The 14,785-nt window shown below is 42.3% G+C and overlaps 1 protein-coding gene across 1 annotated transcript in view; it reads left to right on the forward strand.

The window, feature by feature from the left end:
- LOC128995815 (GATA zinc finger domain-containing protein 14-like) overlaps positions 1-14,785 on the forward strand; it is a 66,759-nt gene that overhangs the window by 36,765 nt on the left and 15,209 nt on the right. The window contains exon 21 of the mRNA XM_054420833.1: positions 10,229-10,294. Within this exon, the coding sequence (XP_054276808.1) occupies positions 10,229-10,294 (66 nt within the window). The remainder of the gene's footprint in view (positions 1-10,228; positions 10,295-14,785) is intronic.

Consider the following 14,785-nt stretch of genomic DNA (forward strand, 5'->3'; position numbering starts at 1 on the left):
GGGCATGCTTCCATCCCTTCTCATAGCATTTCAGCATTGCAGATACATTAAAACTGCTACAAACGGTTTCCAGTTCCCACACTCCACACTGCTCACCTTACTACTTCTTTCACCTGTTTCTACGTCGCGGATCTGTTTCCCTCTCTCCCCATAGCATTTTAAGATTGCAGATACCTGAATCTAATCGTCATAAACAGATCCCACACTCCGAACAGCTCGCCTTTACTACTTCCTTCGCCACTTCCCACATCGCGGACCTGTTTCCCTCCCTTTCCGTAGCATTTTAGGAACGTTGTGACCTTAATCTAATCGTCATAAACAGTTTCCATACTCCAGACTGTTCACCTTTACTACTTCCTTAACCTCTTCATACGTCACGAACCTCAAGCTAGTGTCGTCATTTGATTATAGTACCTGGGGACCGAGCTTTGCTCGGGGAAAATCATTAGTTCACTCTGAAAGCACCGTAGTATTGGAGATGCATAAATCCACACATCTACATCCTACACAATTTCCTACGTCATGGATCTGTTTCCCTCCATTCCATTGCATTTAAAGATTGCAGATACCTTAATCTAATCGTCATAAACAGTTCCCACACTCCGGACTACTCGCCTTGACTACTTCCTTCACCACTTCCTACGTCGCGGACCTGTTTTCCTCCCTTCCCATAGCATTTTAGGATTGCAAATACCTTAATCTAATCGTCATAAACAGTTCCCACACTCCGGACAGCTCACCTTGACTACTTCCTTCATCACTTCCTACGTTGCGGACCTGTTTTCCTCCCTTCCCGTAGCATTTTAGGTTTGCTGATACCATAATCTAATTGTCATAAACATTTCAAACACTCCGGACAACTCGCCTAGACTACTTCCTTCACCACTTCCTACGTCGCGGACCTATTTTCCTCCCTTTCCATAGCATTTTAGAATTGCAAATACCTTAATCTAATCGTCATAAACAGTCCCCACACTCCGGACAGCTCACCTTGACTACTTCCTTCATCACTTCCTACGTCGCGGACCTGTTTTCCTCCCTTCCCGTAGCATTTTAGGTTTGCTGATACCTTAATCTAATTGTCATAAACATTTCCAACACTCCGGACAACTCGCCTAGACTACTTCCTTCACCACTTCCTACGTCGCGGACCTATTTTCCTCCCTTTCCATAGCATTTTAGGATTGCAAATACCTTAATCTAATCATCATAAACAGTTCCCACGCTCCAGACAGCTCGCCTTGACTACTTCCTTCACCACTTCTTACGTCACGGACCTGTTTCCCTCCCTTCCCATAGCATTTTAGGATTGCCCATACCCTTATCTAATCGCCATAAACAGTTCCCTCACTCCTGACAGCTCGCCTTGACTACTTCCTTCACCACTTCCTACGTCACGGACCTGTTTCCCTCCCTTCCTATTGTACTTAAAGATTGCAGATACCTTATTCTAATCGTCATAAACAGTTCCCGCACTCCGGACTACTCGCCTTGACTACTTCCTTCACCACTTCCTACGTCGCGGACCTGTTTTCCTCCCTTCCCATAGCATTTTAGGATTGCAGATACCCTAATCTTATCGTCATAAACAGTCCCCACACTCCGGACTGCTCGCATTTACTACTTCCTTCATCACTTCCTACGTCACGGACCTGTTTCCCTCTATTCCCATAGCATTTTATGATTGCCTATACTACTTCCTTCACTACTTCCTACGTCACGGACCTGTTTCCTTCCCTTCCCATAGCATTTTAGGATTGCAGATACCTTAATGTATTCGTCATAAACAGATCCTAGACTTCGCACTGCTACCCTTGACTACAATGTATCGAGTAATCTTAAGTATAATCTTTGCTCAATATTAACAAGTGATGTTTTTCCTTTTGTACTGTATTTGTAATTTCCTAGTATACTGTGGGTAGTTGGCTTATTATGAGCACATGCTAAAACTTCAAATCTTTTGTTTACTTTTTACTTGTTATTTAATTCAGCCAACATGGTTACCTAGCAACCCATAAGACTAATGTTAAAAAAATGTGATTTTCAGTTTCATTTTTCTACGGATTCCTGAGAGACTTTTTTAACGCTATATAGATGTTGGCACTCACCGATATGGTCTTTATCAACATGCAAAATTTGAAAACGATTGATTCAGCCGTCTAGGAGGAGTTTGCGTATTACGAAATGCATAAAAGTCGACGTATAAGAGCTTCGCTCGCTTCGCTCGCTCCGCTCAATGAAACTAAGTAAATGTAGTTGTATTAAGATATTTGTACTTTTACTATTTTATACGCGCTATGAATCGTATTAAGTCTATTTTAAATTTCACTGTGCCAGAAGAGAACTACGAATTGATCGAGAACACTGCTTGCTGTTTACATGTAAAAGAAACATAAAAGTTAATCAAATTGTAAATCATATTAGGATTGCAAATTGAAGAGTAAAATGTTATCACCGAAATCTAATAGAAAATAATAATAATGGTTTAATTTACCTCTGTCAACATAAAATAGAAAAGAAAACAAATTCACTGTGAATAATAAAGAGGTTATGACGCGATGACAAAAAATAGACGCACGAGGAATAGGAATAAATAATTCACAGGTGTTTTACGTCCCCCCCCCCCCCACTCCACGATGGTGAGGTTCTTGGGCTTATATGATCTGTTTTACGAGTTCCGTTGAAGCGAACTGTCATGTTGAGAAACCAATTAAGGCCCCGTTTATGCACCAAGTGCGGGAGCGGGGCGATAGCGGGCCCGCTCCCGCTGTAAATGAGTCTGTTTATGCACGAAGAGCGATAGCGGTAGCGGTTGGTTAAAGGAGAATGGAAGGGGGACACAGTCTTGCCAACTCAAACTCTGCCAAATAATTAACACAACTTTTTGTCCTAAGTGCACGTGCGCGTGGGTCAAGTTGGCAACCCTGGCTTCAGCCCAAGCAACCGCTGCGATTCCTAACTACACAGCGGGCGAATTAGAAATCGCAGCGGGAGGTCAACCGCTATCGCTATCGCTCTTGGTGCATAAACAGCCCCATTTAACCCAATGGTGTTAGAAATCGCTCCCGCTGTCGCTACCGCTACCGCACTTGGTGCATAAACGGGGCCTTAGAGTTAACCAGGTTTTCTTGTGTTTGGCATCATTTCGTTTATTTACTTACCAACAGAGACTCTGTAAATTGTAGTCTGACTTACCTGAAAACAAAATAAATATAATGTAGAGACAATAGCCACAAAATATATGTCTTAGGCCTGGATTTTTATTAAATATTATTATGTACTGTATATTCTAAATAAGTTTAATAATATGTTGCACTTGCTAATAGAACATTACAAATATTACATTATTTGTAAAAAAAACAAAAAAAACTAGTTGTGATTATAACCTACATGTACCGATCATCTTTTGCGACTTCTTTATGCATTTTAACACATATATGTCGTTAATAAGAAATCTTTTTTAAATTTAAACATGATTCAGATTTTTTTTCTCTTCGCATTAATTAAGATTTAGCTTTTTATGGCGTTGCCTGCTGTAGGTTTACTTAGTTCTATTTCCCACCCTCTACAACACAACATCTGTTGGCCGTTATGTTGTTTGTGTATCTGCAACAGCTGAACTTTCCATAATCTTTCTCTAAAACCACCATTAGTCTGTCTGGCGAAAGGGTGGATCAGTGGTTAAAAAAGAGAGTGGAAAAGTATTTATTGCCTGCAGTGAAATGCTCTAACTGCGGGGAACTCCCCTTCGCCACATCCACGGACGTGTAACGTGTTGTTTAACACGTCAGATTTTAAAACGAAACATTCCGAAGCCACTTGACTGCTATACCAATGCAAATTCGTTTTTCAAGGATGTTAAGGATCGTCATTACTTTAGAATATAGTAAATATTCGACTTCAAAGAAGTACACACACATTTTATAATAAAATCAGAATTTAAGGAATAAAAGTTACTGAACGAATGATATTATATGATCTCATAAAATACATTCAAACAAGGACATTTTATATAAAAGAGTTTTCTTTTATATGAAGGAATACAAAAATATATACCAAGTTAGTATGATTACATAGATTAATAAAAACCCGATGCAAACCCCTATCTTTTGTTACAAATGTGTCAATCAGAATGAATATTACAACAATAATATGAGGTCACCGTGACATATCATAAAACATTAAAATATTTTAAACCTTATATTTTTTCGTCGTATTCCTAATTTTGATACTTCGTAATAATTACGAAATAAAGTAGGTAAGTATATAAATAAAAGAGGAAAGTTAAACTACTGAGGTGTTTTCTAGTATTCCGTATAAATCCCGAGCGGTTGAAGTGCAAGGGTGCCGTAAAAGTGAGTACCCAGTTTGCTATATGGGGGGCGGGGTGGACTGTAAAGTGCCTTTGAATTATTTATACCAAGTTCTAATCTTTCCCTTTGTCTCAAATCCCATATTATGTTTTCGTTGCATGTATCTAGCAATATAGTGCTTTTGAATGAGAAAAATTCACAATGGTTTAAGGTAATTTCACGTACTGGTATGTGTTTTAAATTTTGAAAAAAATTGCGAGAAAACAAAGTAAATAAAAATATGTTTATCATTGTTTATTATTTACGTAATTATGTCATAAGCTATCCTGCTGGAATATGCTTAACAGTGTTTGTTCAACAAGGAGTGAAACCTGTGTCATTAAATCAATTTGGAGCTATAACTTGTCCATAAATGGCTACTAACATTATTACACTGGAGTAATTCCTAACTTGTGCCTACAAGATAAACAAAAACACTGCAGTTTTAATTAGCAACAATTGCTAAAATAGTGAAATATTTATGGAGTGGTTTGATTGGTTTAGAATCCTCCCTGTTTTAATATCGATAAAATATCACGCTTTTTAATTTGACACAAACATCTTCCGTATGAAAATATTAGAAAATTCGCTTTACACTAGCCTAAATACAAAACTATCCCAGGGGAGGTTACATTCTTTGACAGTGTACCTAAAGTTTCTAAGATGATTTATAATTTTTATTATTTAGTTTAAAACAATTGAAAATAGTTTCAAGATGTAAAACAGAAGTCTACAATTTTCAAAGATGCTGTTCTGTAAAGCACCAGCCGCCACGACGCTAAGCCTGTCTTAATTAAATTAATTAACCTTCTCAAGTGAACTTAATTAATCCGTCTTAAGTCAGAAACAGCACAGATACATTACTGATTTATATACGGGGTTGCCTTCAAGTATTTTAAAATACAGTACTCACAACATTTATTTCACTTAAAAATTACTGTGCTTATAAATAAATAAAAGTAATTATAATATACCTACATAATAGATCCAATACAAAAGATTTGTGATTTATAGCTAAAGTTCGTTAGATAAGTCTAGTATCTAGTTCTGTATGGCCAGTTTCTGTTATTTTCCATGCCACACTCTTATTTCTTATAATATTTGTTTTTGAATTTTGTATTTAATTGACGTCCACGAGTACTACATGCTATGATAGAACTACGTATTGCATACAATGCAGCTCTCTAAATACGTATTTTCGTTCATGTTTTTATGGCTTTAAATTACCTGCCTCTAGGAGTATACTTCAAATCAGGCCAAACAACCTTTTGTATTGCATACTGTTGTTTGGTAGGCATTAAGTGTAGGTTTAGATCATAAAACTACAAACTATAAGATTTTTGAGGAAAAGCTCAATTAAATAAACTTCGCACGGCATTATGATTCAAACATTCAAACTCAATGTGAAAAAACGGGCTGCTAAATATAACCTGAGTACTACTAAAACCATTGTACAATTCATATAAAAGTAAACACATGCAATAAAATCTACAGGGTGACACAAAGGAACCGGACGTTTTTTAAATAAGTAGTACACAGTAGTAAAAAGGAATAAACTGGTTTTAATACTGTACATAGTGAGGTAAACATTTGCCATTTGTTACAAAACCGTCATTTTTTGAAAATGACGTCATGCATACGGCGGCCATGTACTTATCTACAAATGTTCATTCTGGTCTGAAAATCCTCTGAAACTCGGGTCAGGAGGTTCAATGCCACTGATATCTTCTGTGATTGCAAACTTCAAATCCTCTAGAGTGCGTGGTTTGTGAGCATGAACACGCTCCTTAAGAAAGCCCAAAGGATATAATCACTAGTGGACAAGCCAGATGATCTTGGCGGCCACGGCATGTCACCTAAGCGAGAAATCACCTTGTTAGGAAACATTCATTCAATACTGATCTCACTCTGGCGATGTTTTCGGGTGTTCTCGAAGTTCTAACAAGGCCTGGTAGTTGCTTTCTTCTTATATTCCCAGTTGTTCGGAACCCTGAAACCCATCTTAATAGCGTATTTCGGCTTGGAACCGTTCCATGGCGTTCAATATTAAAATGTCAACTCAAGTCCCGCTGGATTTGACGACGGATTCACCATTTTGGACCAAAGTATCCTATGTGAAAACGCGATGGTCTAGGGTCCACTGAGCCATTTCAACAAAAATGGCACGCCTCACTGAAGGTAATGACATAACTTCAATCTTCCTACCACGTGCAACAACAATGGAACAGCTGTTTAAAAAACGTCCGGTTCCTTTGTGTCACCCTGTATATATTAATTTGAAACTGTTTTTCTTTGTCACAGCTATTTTGAGAGAACGGCTGGACGTAGAAACTCGGTAGAGGTGTCTAAAGAAAGGTCTTGGTCTGTAGATGAGCCATCAAAAGAGAAAAATGGTGAATTCCTTTGGGGCTCTGCCCCAGTGGCCTTTGAATTCCTATCCCATGTTATTCTTATGAAGGAAAACGGGGTTTTTGTCACAGCTAATTTGAGAGAACGGCTGGGCGTAGAAACTTGGTAGGGGTCTCTAAAGAAAGGTCTTGGTCTGTAGATGAGCCATCAAAAGAGGAATGAGGTCAATTCCATTGGGGCTCTGCCCCAGAAGCCTCTAAAGTTGCCTCCAGATTTGTTTACATTACGACAAATTCTACACTACAGCTGTTAATATTTAAATTGTGATTTATTGAATTTGTCAAAATGAAGTACAGTTATGGGTTTTTCTGATTTTAAAATGGATTTTATTCTGCATTATGTCATGTTTTGCAATATAATGTTCTATTACCAAATCAGTGGAAAATCCTATCATCACAGTTCACAGTAACTCTTTTCTTTTGGAGTAAACTTATATCTATTGTATGGGTTGGTTTCTGCCTTTTTTACCACTTCTTGGAGATTGTACGTAGGTGATATTCGTTGGCATATTGCATCTGTAGACGAAACTTGGGTTGGTGTATAGAATGGAAAAGAGTGAGAAATCCTGGACAATTTGATCTAGACTAAAAATAAAACTGAATTAACACTGTTCTACATTTCTTGAGCAATCATTGAAATAACCGATTTGCAAACAATGGAAACATAGAAAAAGTCATAGAACACAACCAAGTAGAAGAAATAGAAATAATGTTTTTTTTTCATTTATAATCATTATCATAGACAACCTAATGCGACTATCAGAGGGAAAAATTTGTAGAAAACACTAAAAAAACAAGATCAGCTTTTTGAAAAAAGATAAGATATTTAAAAAAAATATTTGGATTATATCTAACTGTTGTGTAGATTGTGAGTATTTCCATAATCTTTGAGTCGCCTGTAATGCAATTGCTCGAATTCGAGCAACAGGTACACTAGTAACATAATAATTTAAACATATACAACTCATATAATTAGTACAGTCTCGTCCTTAAGCCTTATTGACACAATTAAGTAGTATTAGTTATAATCTATTAATTAATTTTATATATATATCGATTACTGAGTGGATATAATATAATGCTCACCTAGTAATCAAACCGTTGCCAGTTCGATCTTAAGAGAAGTAAGACACTTTTTGATGGTACAAAACTGGAACCAACAGTCTTTGATCATTGGAGTTTTTATTGCGCCTGGCTTATAAACCAGCTGATCCTAGCTAGTAACACAGCTGACTGACATCTTACCCCTTCAGCACCCATATCAGCATTAACATACTGACCTTAGTTTGTCGGCGTCGTATGGATCTAATATTGTTTTATTTTTGACTCTATCAGTGTATCTATCAGTTACGAACAAACTATGGCACTACTTGATACGGACATCTCAATTAATTTATCCCAATTAGTTTGATGAGTAGATCAACATTATTTGACCTTCGATCATATGTAGTATGGCAACATTATTGCCATACTACTCTCTCAGAGTATATACAGCAATCCTCCGCGAGCACATAGCACGTGTCGGCTGTAAAGTATTCGTGGTGATCCCCTATAGATAACGTGTACTGTATCAGAATTACCATAAACCGATAACTCTGGGAGCCCTTCCCATCACTACCAAGGGGTTGGTGCTATGGTCAGGACTTGCGCGATCGAGTTTGTCTGCATGTTATTTAAAAAAGTAAATTCACATTTACATTCAAATCAAAAATAGTGTAGTGAAGATAAACAATAAAAACTAATTATGAATAAATATAATGCATTTTCCTTAAAAGGTTCGAAAAATAGCAATGAGTATATGTACATAAACGTTTAAAAAAAATATATGTTTGCTTTAAAATAATTTATTTAACTGTTTTGCCTATCATAAGATCCGCATGGAACAAATTAGTGGTTTTAAGAAGAATTATAAGAAAGTTTTTTTATTTATCTATCAAAATCAAATAGTATATTACGTTACTAGTCCTGAAAAGTAGTTTACTCTAAAAAATAGTAGGAACTGATTGTTTTCTATCTAAGTTAGTGGTTTTGCATGTTTTTAACATGGTTTTACATGTTTTGTCGCCAGAAAATGTAAAACAACTAAGACATGTTTTGCTCAGATCAGGGTACACTGACTTAAATAGCATCCATGTATATTTATGGTTAGGTTCCCTTATACAAGGCCAAGGGATGCCTCCAAACGATGCTGAGCGATCTACAATACTGTTGACTAAACATTACATGGATTACCTGAGACACTACTCCTTCCGCGGGTATAATACGACCCTACTTACGTCGAGGAATACATAACGGTAAAATGAACTCCAGATCTACAAGCGCGCCTCTCGGCTCAAGTGCTCTTGGAGGAGCAGTGTCTCTTCAACATGTTCTTTTGTGCTGTTCATGCCCCAGTAACGCTGTGTTTCATTCATTAGCCAATGTAAATATTAGTCAAGAACATTACACTTCATTGTTGATATGACATATTTAAAAACATTATTCACAATGTTGCCCTGAATGAGTGGCGTCATATACATTCTGTCGTTGCCATCTAGGGTAGTGAAACAAGAAACAATCTTATGGTTTCGTGGTTCCGTGACAGAATTCATGCAATAAACAATCATCTCGCGACGATATTCAGCAAAGTCACGAGATGAACAGTTATATTATTTCTAAGTCAAGATAACACTCTGTACATAAACATAATAGTAAATTATCAATCAGTGGCTAAGCTTTTGTCGCGCATTGCTTTCGTTAACTAACTATTTATATGACCTACTGGTCGCCCTCGTGGTAGAAAATTCGACTAAAAATGTGTATTGTACAAAGTTCTCTATGTTCACCCCACAAAACATGTGATTGGAATTTCTTTCATTTATTTTGATTTTCTGTTTGTATTTCGTCACCAGCATGGCAACCCATAAGGCCCATGCTAATTTCTTCATGTTATTTAAAATTAATTTTTGTGCTTATTTTTGTTCTATTTTAATTTATAAAGTTATTCTGCACATCTACAGAAAAATATCTTTCTAACAGTATGCGTTGATTTCCCCTGCGATGCACACGAGCTGAGAAAAAATGTTTTAAAGAAACATGCTTGCCTATAGATACGTAATCGTTCATTAGAGTAAATGATGGAGTTTTTTAATGTTATCACACTAAAATTGCTCAAAAGGGTTGGTAAAAAAACCATACCCTGGAAGTATAAAAATAAAGTCCTCATTATAGGGAAGGGGTAATGCGAATAATGTTTGTATGGTTTGGGAAGGGGGGAGTAGTTGTGATGCCAGTTGCGTTAAAAATTTGTTTGTTGTTTCAGGAGGCAAAGGTCATTAAAGTATCTGTAACAATGTTTGTATGGTTATTGGGTAGGAGGAGGGCAGAGGTCATGATAGTATCTGTAACAATGTTTGTATGGTTGTTGGGTAGGAGGAGGGCAGAGGTCATGATAGTATCTGTAACAATGTTTGTATGGTTATTGGGTAGGAGGAGGGCAGAGGTCATGCTGGAATCATGAAGACCATGAAGATCATGAAGATGAAGGGGGCAAAGGTAATGCAAATGTCGTAAATGATGTTTGTATAGTTTGGGGATAGTTGAGGTTATGCCAGTGTCATTGTGCAATATGGTGGATGAGGGTCAGGCTGGTAGCGTGACCAGTGGTGTACAGTATGGCAGGTGGAGGCTAGGCTGGTAGCGTGACCAGTGGTGTACAGTATGGCAGGTAGAGGCTAGGCTGGTATCGTGACCAGTGGTGTACAGTATGGCAGGTGGAGGCTAGGCTGGTATCGTGACCAGTGATGTGCAGTATGGCAGGTGGAGGCTAGGCTGGTATCGTGACCAGTGGTGTACATTATGGCAGGTGGAGGCTAGGCTGGTATCGTGACCGGTGATGTGCAGTATGGCAGGTGGAGGCTAGGCTGGTATCGTGACCAGTGGTGTACAGTATGGCAGGTGGAGGCTAGGCTGGTATCGTGACCAGTGGTGTACAGTATGACAGGTGGAGGCTAGGCTAGTATCGTGACCAGTGACGATGATACCGGAGCATGGTGGAGGCTATGCTAGTATCGTGACAAGGGGTGTACAGTATGGCAGGTGGAGGCTAGGCTGGTATCGTGACCAGTGACGATGATACCGGGGCATGGTGGAGGCTATGCTAGTATCGTGACAAGGGGTGTACAGTATGGCAGGTGGAGGCTAGGCTGGTATCGTGACCAGTGACGATGATGCCGGGGCATGGTGGAGGCTAGGCTGGTATCGTGACCAGTGACGATGATACCGGGCCATGGTGGGGGCTAGGCTAGTATCGTGACCAGTGGTGTACGGTATGGCAGGTAGAGGCCAGGCTGGTAGCATGACCGGTGGTGTACAGTATGGCAGGTGGAGGCTAGGCTGGTAGCGTGACCGGTGGTGTACAGTATGGCAGGTGGAGGCTAGGCTGGTAGCGTGAGCGGTGGTGTAAAGTATAGAAGGTGGAGGCTAGGCTGGTAGCGTGACCGGTGGTGTACAGTATGGCAGGTGGAGGCTAGGCTGGTAGCGTGACCGGTGGTGTTCAGTATGGCAGGTGGAGGCTAGGCTGGTAGCGTGACTGGTGGTGTACAGTATGGCAGGTGGAGGCTAGGCTAGTACCGTGACCAGTGGTGTACAGTATGGCAGGTGGAGGCTAGGCTGGTAGCGTGACCGGTGGTGTACAGTATGGCAGGTGGAGGCTAGGCTGGTATCGTGACCAAAGGTGTAAAGTATGGCAGGTGGAGGCTAGGCTGGTATCCTGACCAGTGGTGTACAGTATGGCAGGTGGAGGCTAGGCTGGTATCCTGACCAGTGGTGTACAGTATGGTAGGTGGAGGCTAGGCTGGTATCGTGACCAGTGACGATGATGCCGGGGCATGGTGGAGAGGCTAGGCTAGTATCGTGACCAGTGGTGTACAATATGGCAGGTGGAGGCTAGGCTGGTATCGTGACCAGTGACGATGATGCTGGGGCATGGTGGAGGCTAGGCTGGTATCGTGACCAGTGGTGTACAGTATGGCAGGTGGAGGCTAGGCTGGTATCGTGACCAGTGACGATGATGCCGGGGCATGGTGGAGGCTAGGCTGGCATCGTGACCAGTGGTGTACAGTATGGTAGGTGGAGGCTAGGCTGGTATCGTGACCAGTTGAGTACAGTATGACAGGTGGAGGCTAGGCTGGTATCGTGACCAGTGGTGTACAGTATGGCAGGTAGAGGCTAGGCTGGTATCCAGTGGTGTAAAGTATGGCAGGTGGAGGCTAGGCTGGTATCCTGACCAGTGGTGTACAGTATGGCAGGTGGAGGCTAGGCTGGTATCGTGACCAGTGGTGTACAGTATGGCAGGTAGAGGCTAGGCTGGTATCCAGTGGTGTAAAGTATGGCAGGTGGAGGCTAGGCTGGTATCCTGACCAGTGGTGTACAGTATGGCAGGTGGAGGCTAGGCTGGTATCGTGACCAGTGGTGTACAGTATGGCAGGTAGAGGCTAGGCTGGTATCCAGTGGTGTAAAGTATGGCAGGTGGAGGCTAAGCTGGTATCCTGACCAGTGGTGTACAGTATGGCAGGTGGAGGCTAGGCTGGTATCGTGACCAGTGGTGTACAGTATTGCAGGTAGAGGCTAGGCTGGTATCCAGTGGTGTAAAGTATGGCAGGTGGAGGCTAGGCTGGTATCCTGACCAGTGGTGTACAGTATGGCAGGTGGAGGCTAGGCTGGTATCGTGACCAGTGGTGTACAGTATGGTAGGTGGAGGCTAGGCTGGTATCGTGACCAGTGACGATGATGCCGGGGCATGGTGGAGGCTAGGCTAGTATCGTGACCAGTGGTGTACAGTATGGCAGGTGGAGGCTAGGCTGGTATCGCGACCAGTGACGATGATGCCGGGGCATGGTGGAGGCTAGGCTAGTATCGTGACCAGTGGTGTACAGTATGGCAGGTGGAGGCTAGGCTGGTATCGTGACCAGTGGTGTACAGTATGGCAGGTGGAGGCTAGGCTAGTATCGTGACCAGTGGTGTACAGTATGGCAGGTGGAGGCTAGGATGGTATCGTGACCAGTGGTGTACAGTATGGCAGGTGGAGGCTAGGCTGGTATCGTGAACAGTGACGATGATGCCGGGGCATGTAGGAGAGGCTAGGCTAGTATCGTGACCAGTGGTGTACTGTATGGCAGGTGGAGGCTAGGCTGGTATCGTGACCAGTGACGATGATGCCGGGGCTGGGTGTCTCGTAATGTGCAATCTTTACGGGACGTTTTAGTCAATACAACGCCTATAACGTGCTTCGCGGGCTCCGTCAAGTTAACTTATCGGCATTTCTGACTTTATTCTTTTATTATAAATCTGTTTACACTATAGTAGGCATTTGGTAATAATTGTTTAATCAAATTTACTTTAAAGGATATATCATACTGTATACGATTTGTATTTACTTGATTGAATGTTTATGATTATAGAGTTACTAAACCATATTATTAGGGGTTCATTAAGATTTCGAACTAAAATGCGATTCAACATTGTACAGTATGGCAGGTGGGGGCTAGGCTGGTATCGTGACCAGTGGTGTACAGTATGGCAGGTGGAGGCTAGGCTGGTATCGTGACTAGTGACGATGATGCCGGGGCATGGTGGAGGCTAGGCTGGCATCGTGACCAGTGGTGTACAGTATGGTAGGTGGAGGGTAGGCTGGTATCGCGACCAGTTGAGTACAGTATGGCAGGTGGAGGCTAGGCTGGTATCGTGACCAGTGGTGTACAGTATGGTAGGTGGAGGCTAGGCTGGTATCGTGACCAGTGACGATGATGCCGGGGCATGGTGGAGGCTAGGCTAGTATCGTGACCAGTGGTGTACAGTATGGCAGGTGGAGGCTAGGCTGGTATCGTGACCAGTAACGATGATGCCGGGGCATGGTGGAGGCTAGGCTAGTATCGTGACCAGTGGTGTACAGTATGGCAGGTGGAGGCTAGGCTGGTATCGTGACCAGTGGTGTACAGTATAGCAGGTGGAGGCTAGGCTAGTATCGTGACCAGTGGTGTAAAGTATGGCAGGTGGAGGCTAGGCTGGTATCGTAACCAGTGGTGTACAGTATGGCAGGTGGAGGCTAGGCTGGTATCGTGACCAGTGACGATGATGCCGGGGCATGGTGGAGGCTAGGCTGGTATCGTGACCAGTGACGATGATGCCGGGGCATGGTGGAGGCTAGGCTAGTATCGTGACCAGTGGTGTACAGTATGGCAGGTGGAGGCTAGGCTGGTATCGTGACCAGTGACGATGATGCTGGGGCATGATGGAGGCTAGGCTGGTATCGTGACCAGTGGTGTACAGTATGGCAGGTGGAGGCTAGGCTGGTATCGTGACCAGTGACGATGATGCCGGGGCATGGTGGAGGCTAGGCTGGTATCGTGGCCAGTGGTGTACAGTATGGTAGGTGGAGGCTAGGCTGGTATCGTGACCAGTTGTGTACAGTATGGCAGGTGGAGGCTAGGCTGGTATCGTGACCAGTGGTGTACAGTATGGTAGATGGAGGCTAGGCTGGTATCGTGACCAGTTACGATGATGACGGGGCATGGTGGAGGCTAGGCTAGTATCGTGACCAGTGGTGTACAGTATGGCAGGTGGAGGCTAGGCTGGTATCGTGACCAGTGGTGTACAGTATGGCAGGTGGAGGCTAGGCTGGTATCGTGACCAGTGGTGTACAGTATGGCAGGTGGAGGCTAGGCTGGTATCGTGACCAGTGGTGTACAGTATGGCAGGTGGAGGCTAGGCTGGTATCGTGACCAGTGACGATGATGCCGGGGCATGGTGGAGAGGCTAGGCTAGTATCGTGACCAGTGGTGTACAGTATGGCAGGTGGAGGCTAGGCTGGTATCGTGACCAGTGACGATGATGCTGGGGCATGGTGGAGTCTAGGCTGGTATCGTGACCAGTGACGATGATGCCGGGGCATGGTGGAGGCTAGGCTAGTATCGTGACCAGTGGTGTACAGTATGACAGGTGGAGGCTAGGCTGGTATCGTGACCAGTGGTGTACAGTATGGCAGGT

Source organism: Macrosteles quadrilineatus, unplaced genomic scaffold, assembly GCF_028750875.1.
Source record: "Macrosteles quadrilineatus isolate MER2022 unplaced genomic scaffold, UCM_ALF_1.0 Scaffold_5__1_contigs__length_97177068, whole genome shotgun sequence".
NCBI classification, from domain to species: domain Eukaryota; kingdom Metazoa; phylum Arthropoda; class Insecta; order Hemiptera; family Cicadellidae; genus Macrosteles; species Macrosteles quadrilineatus.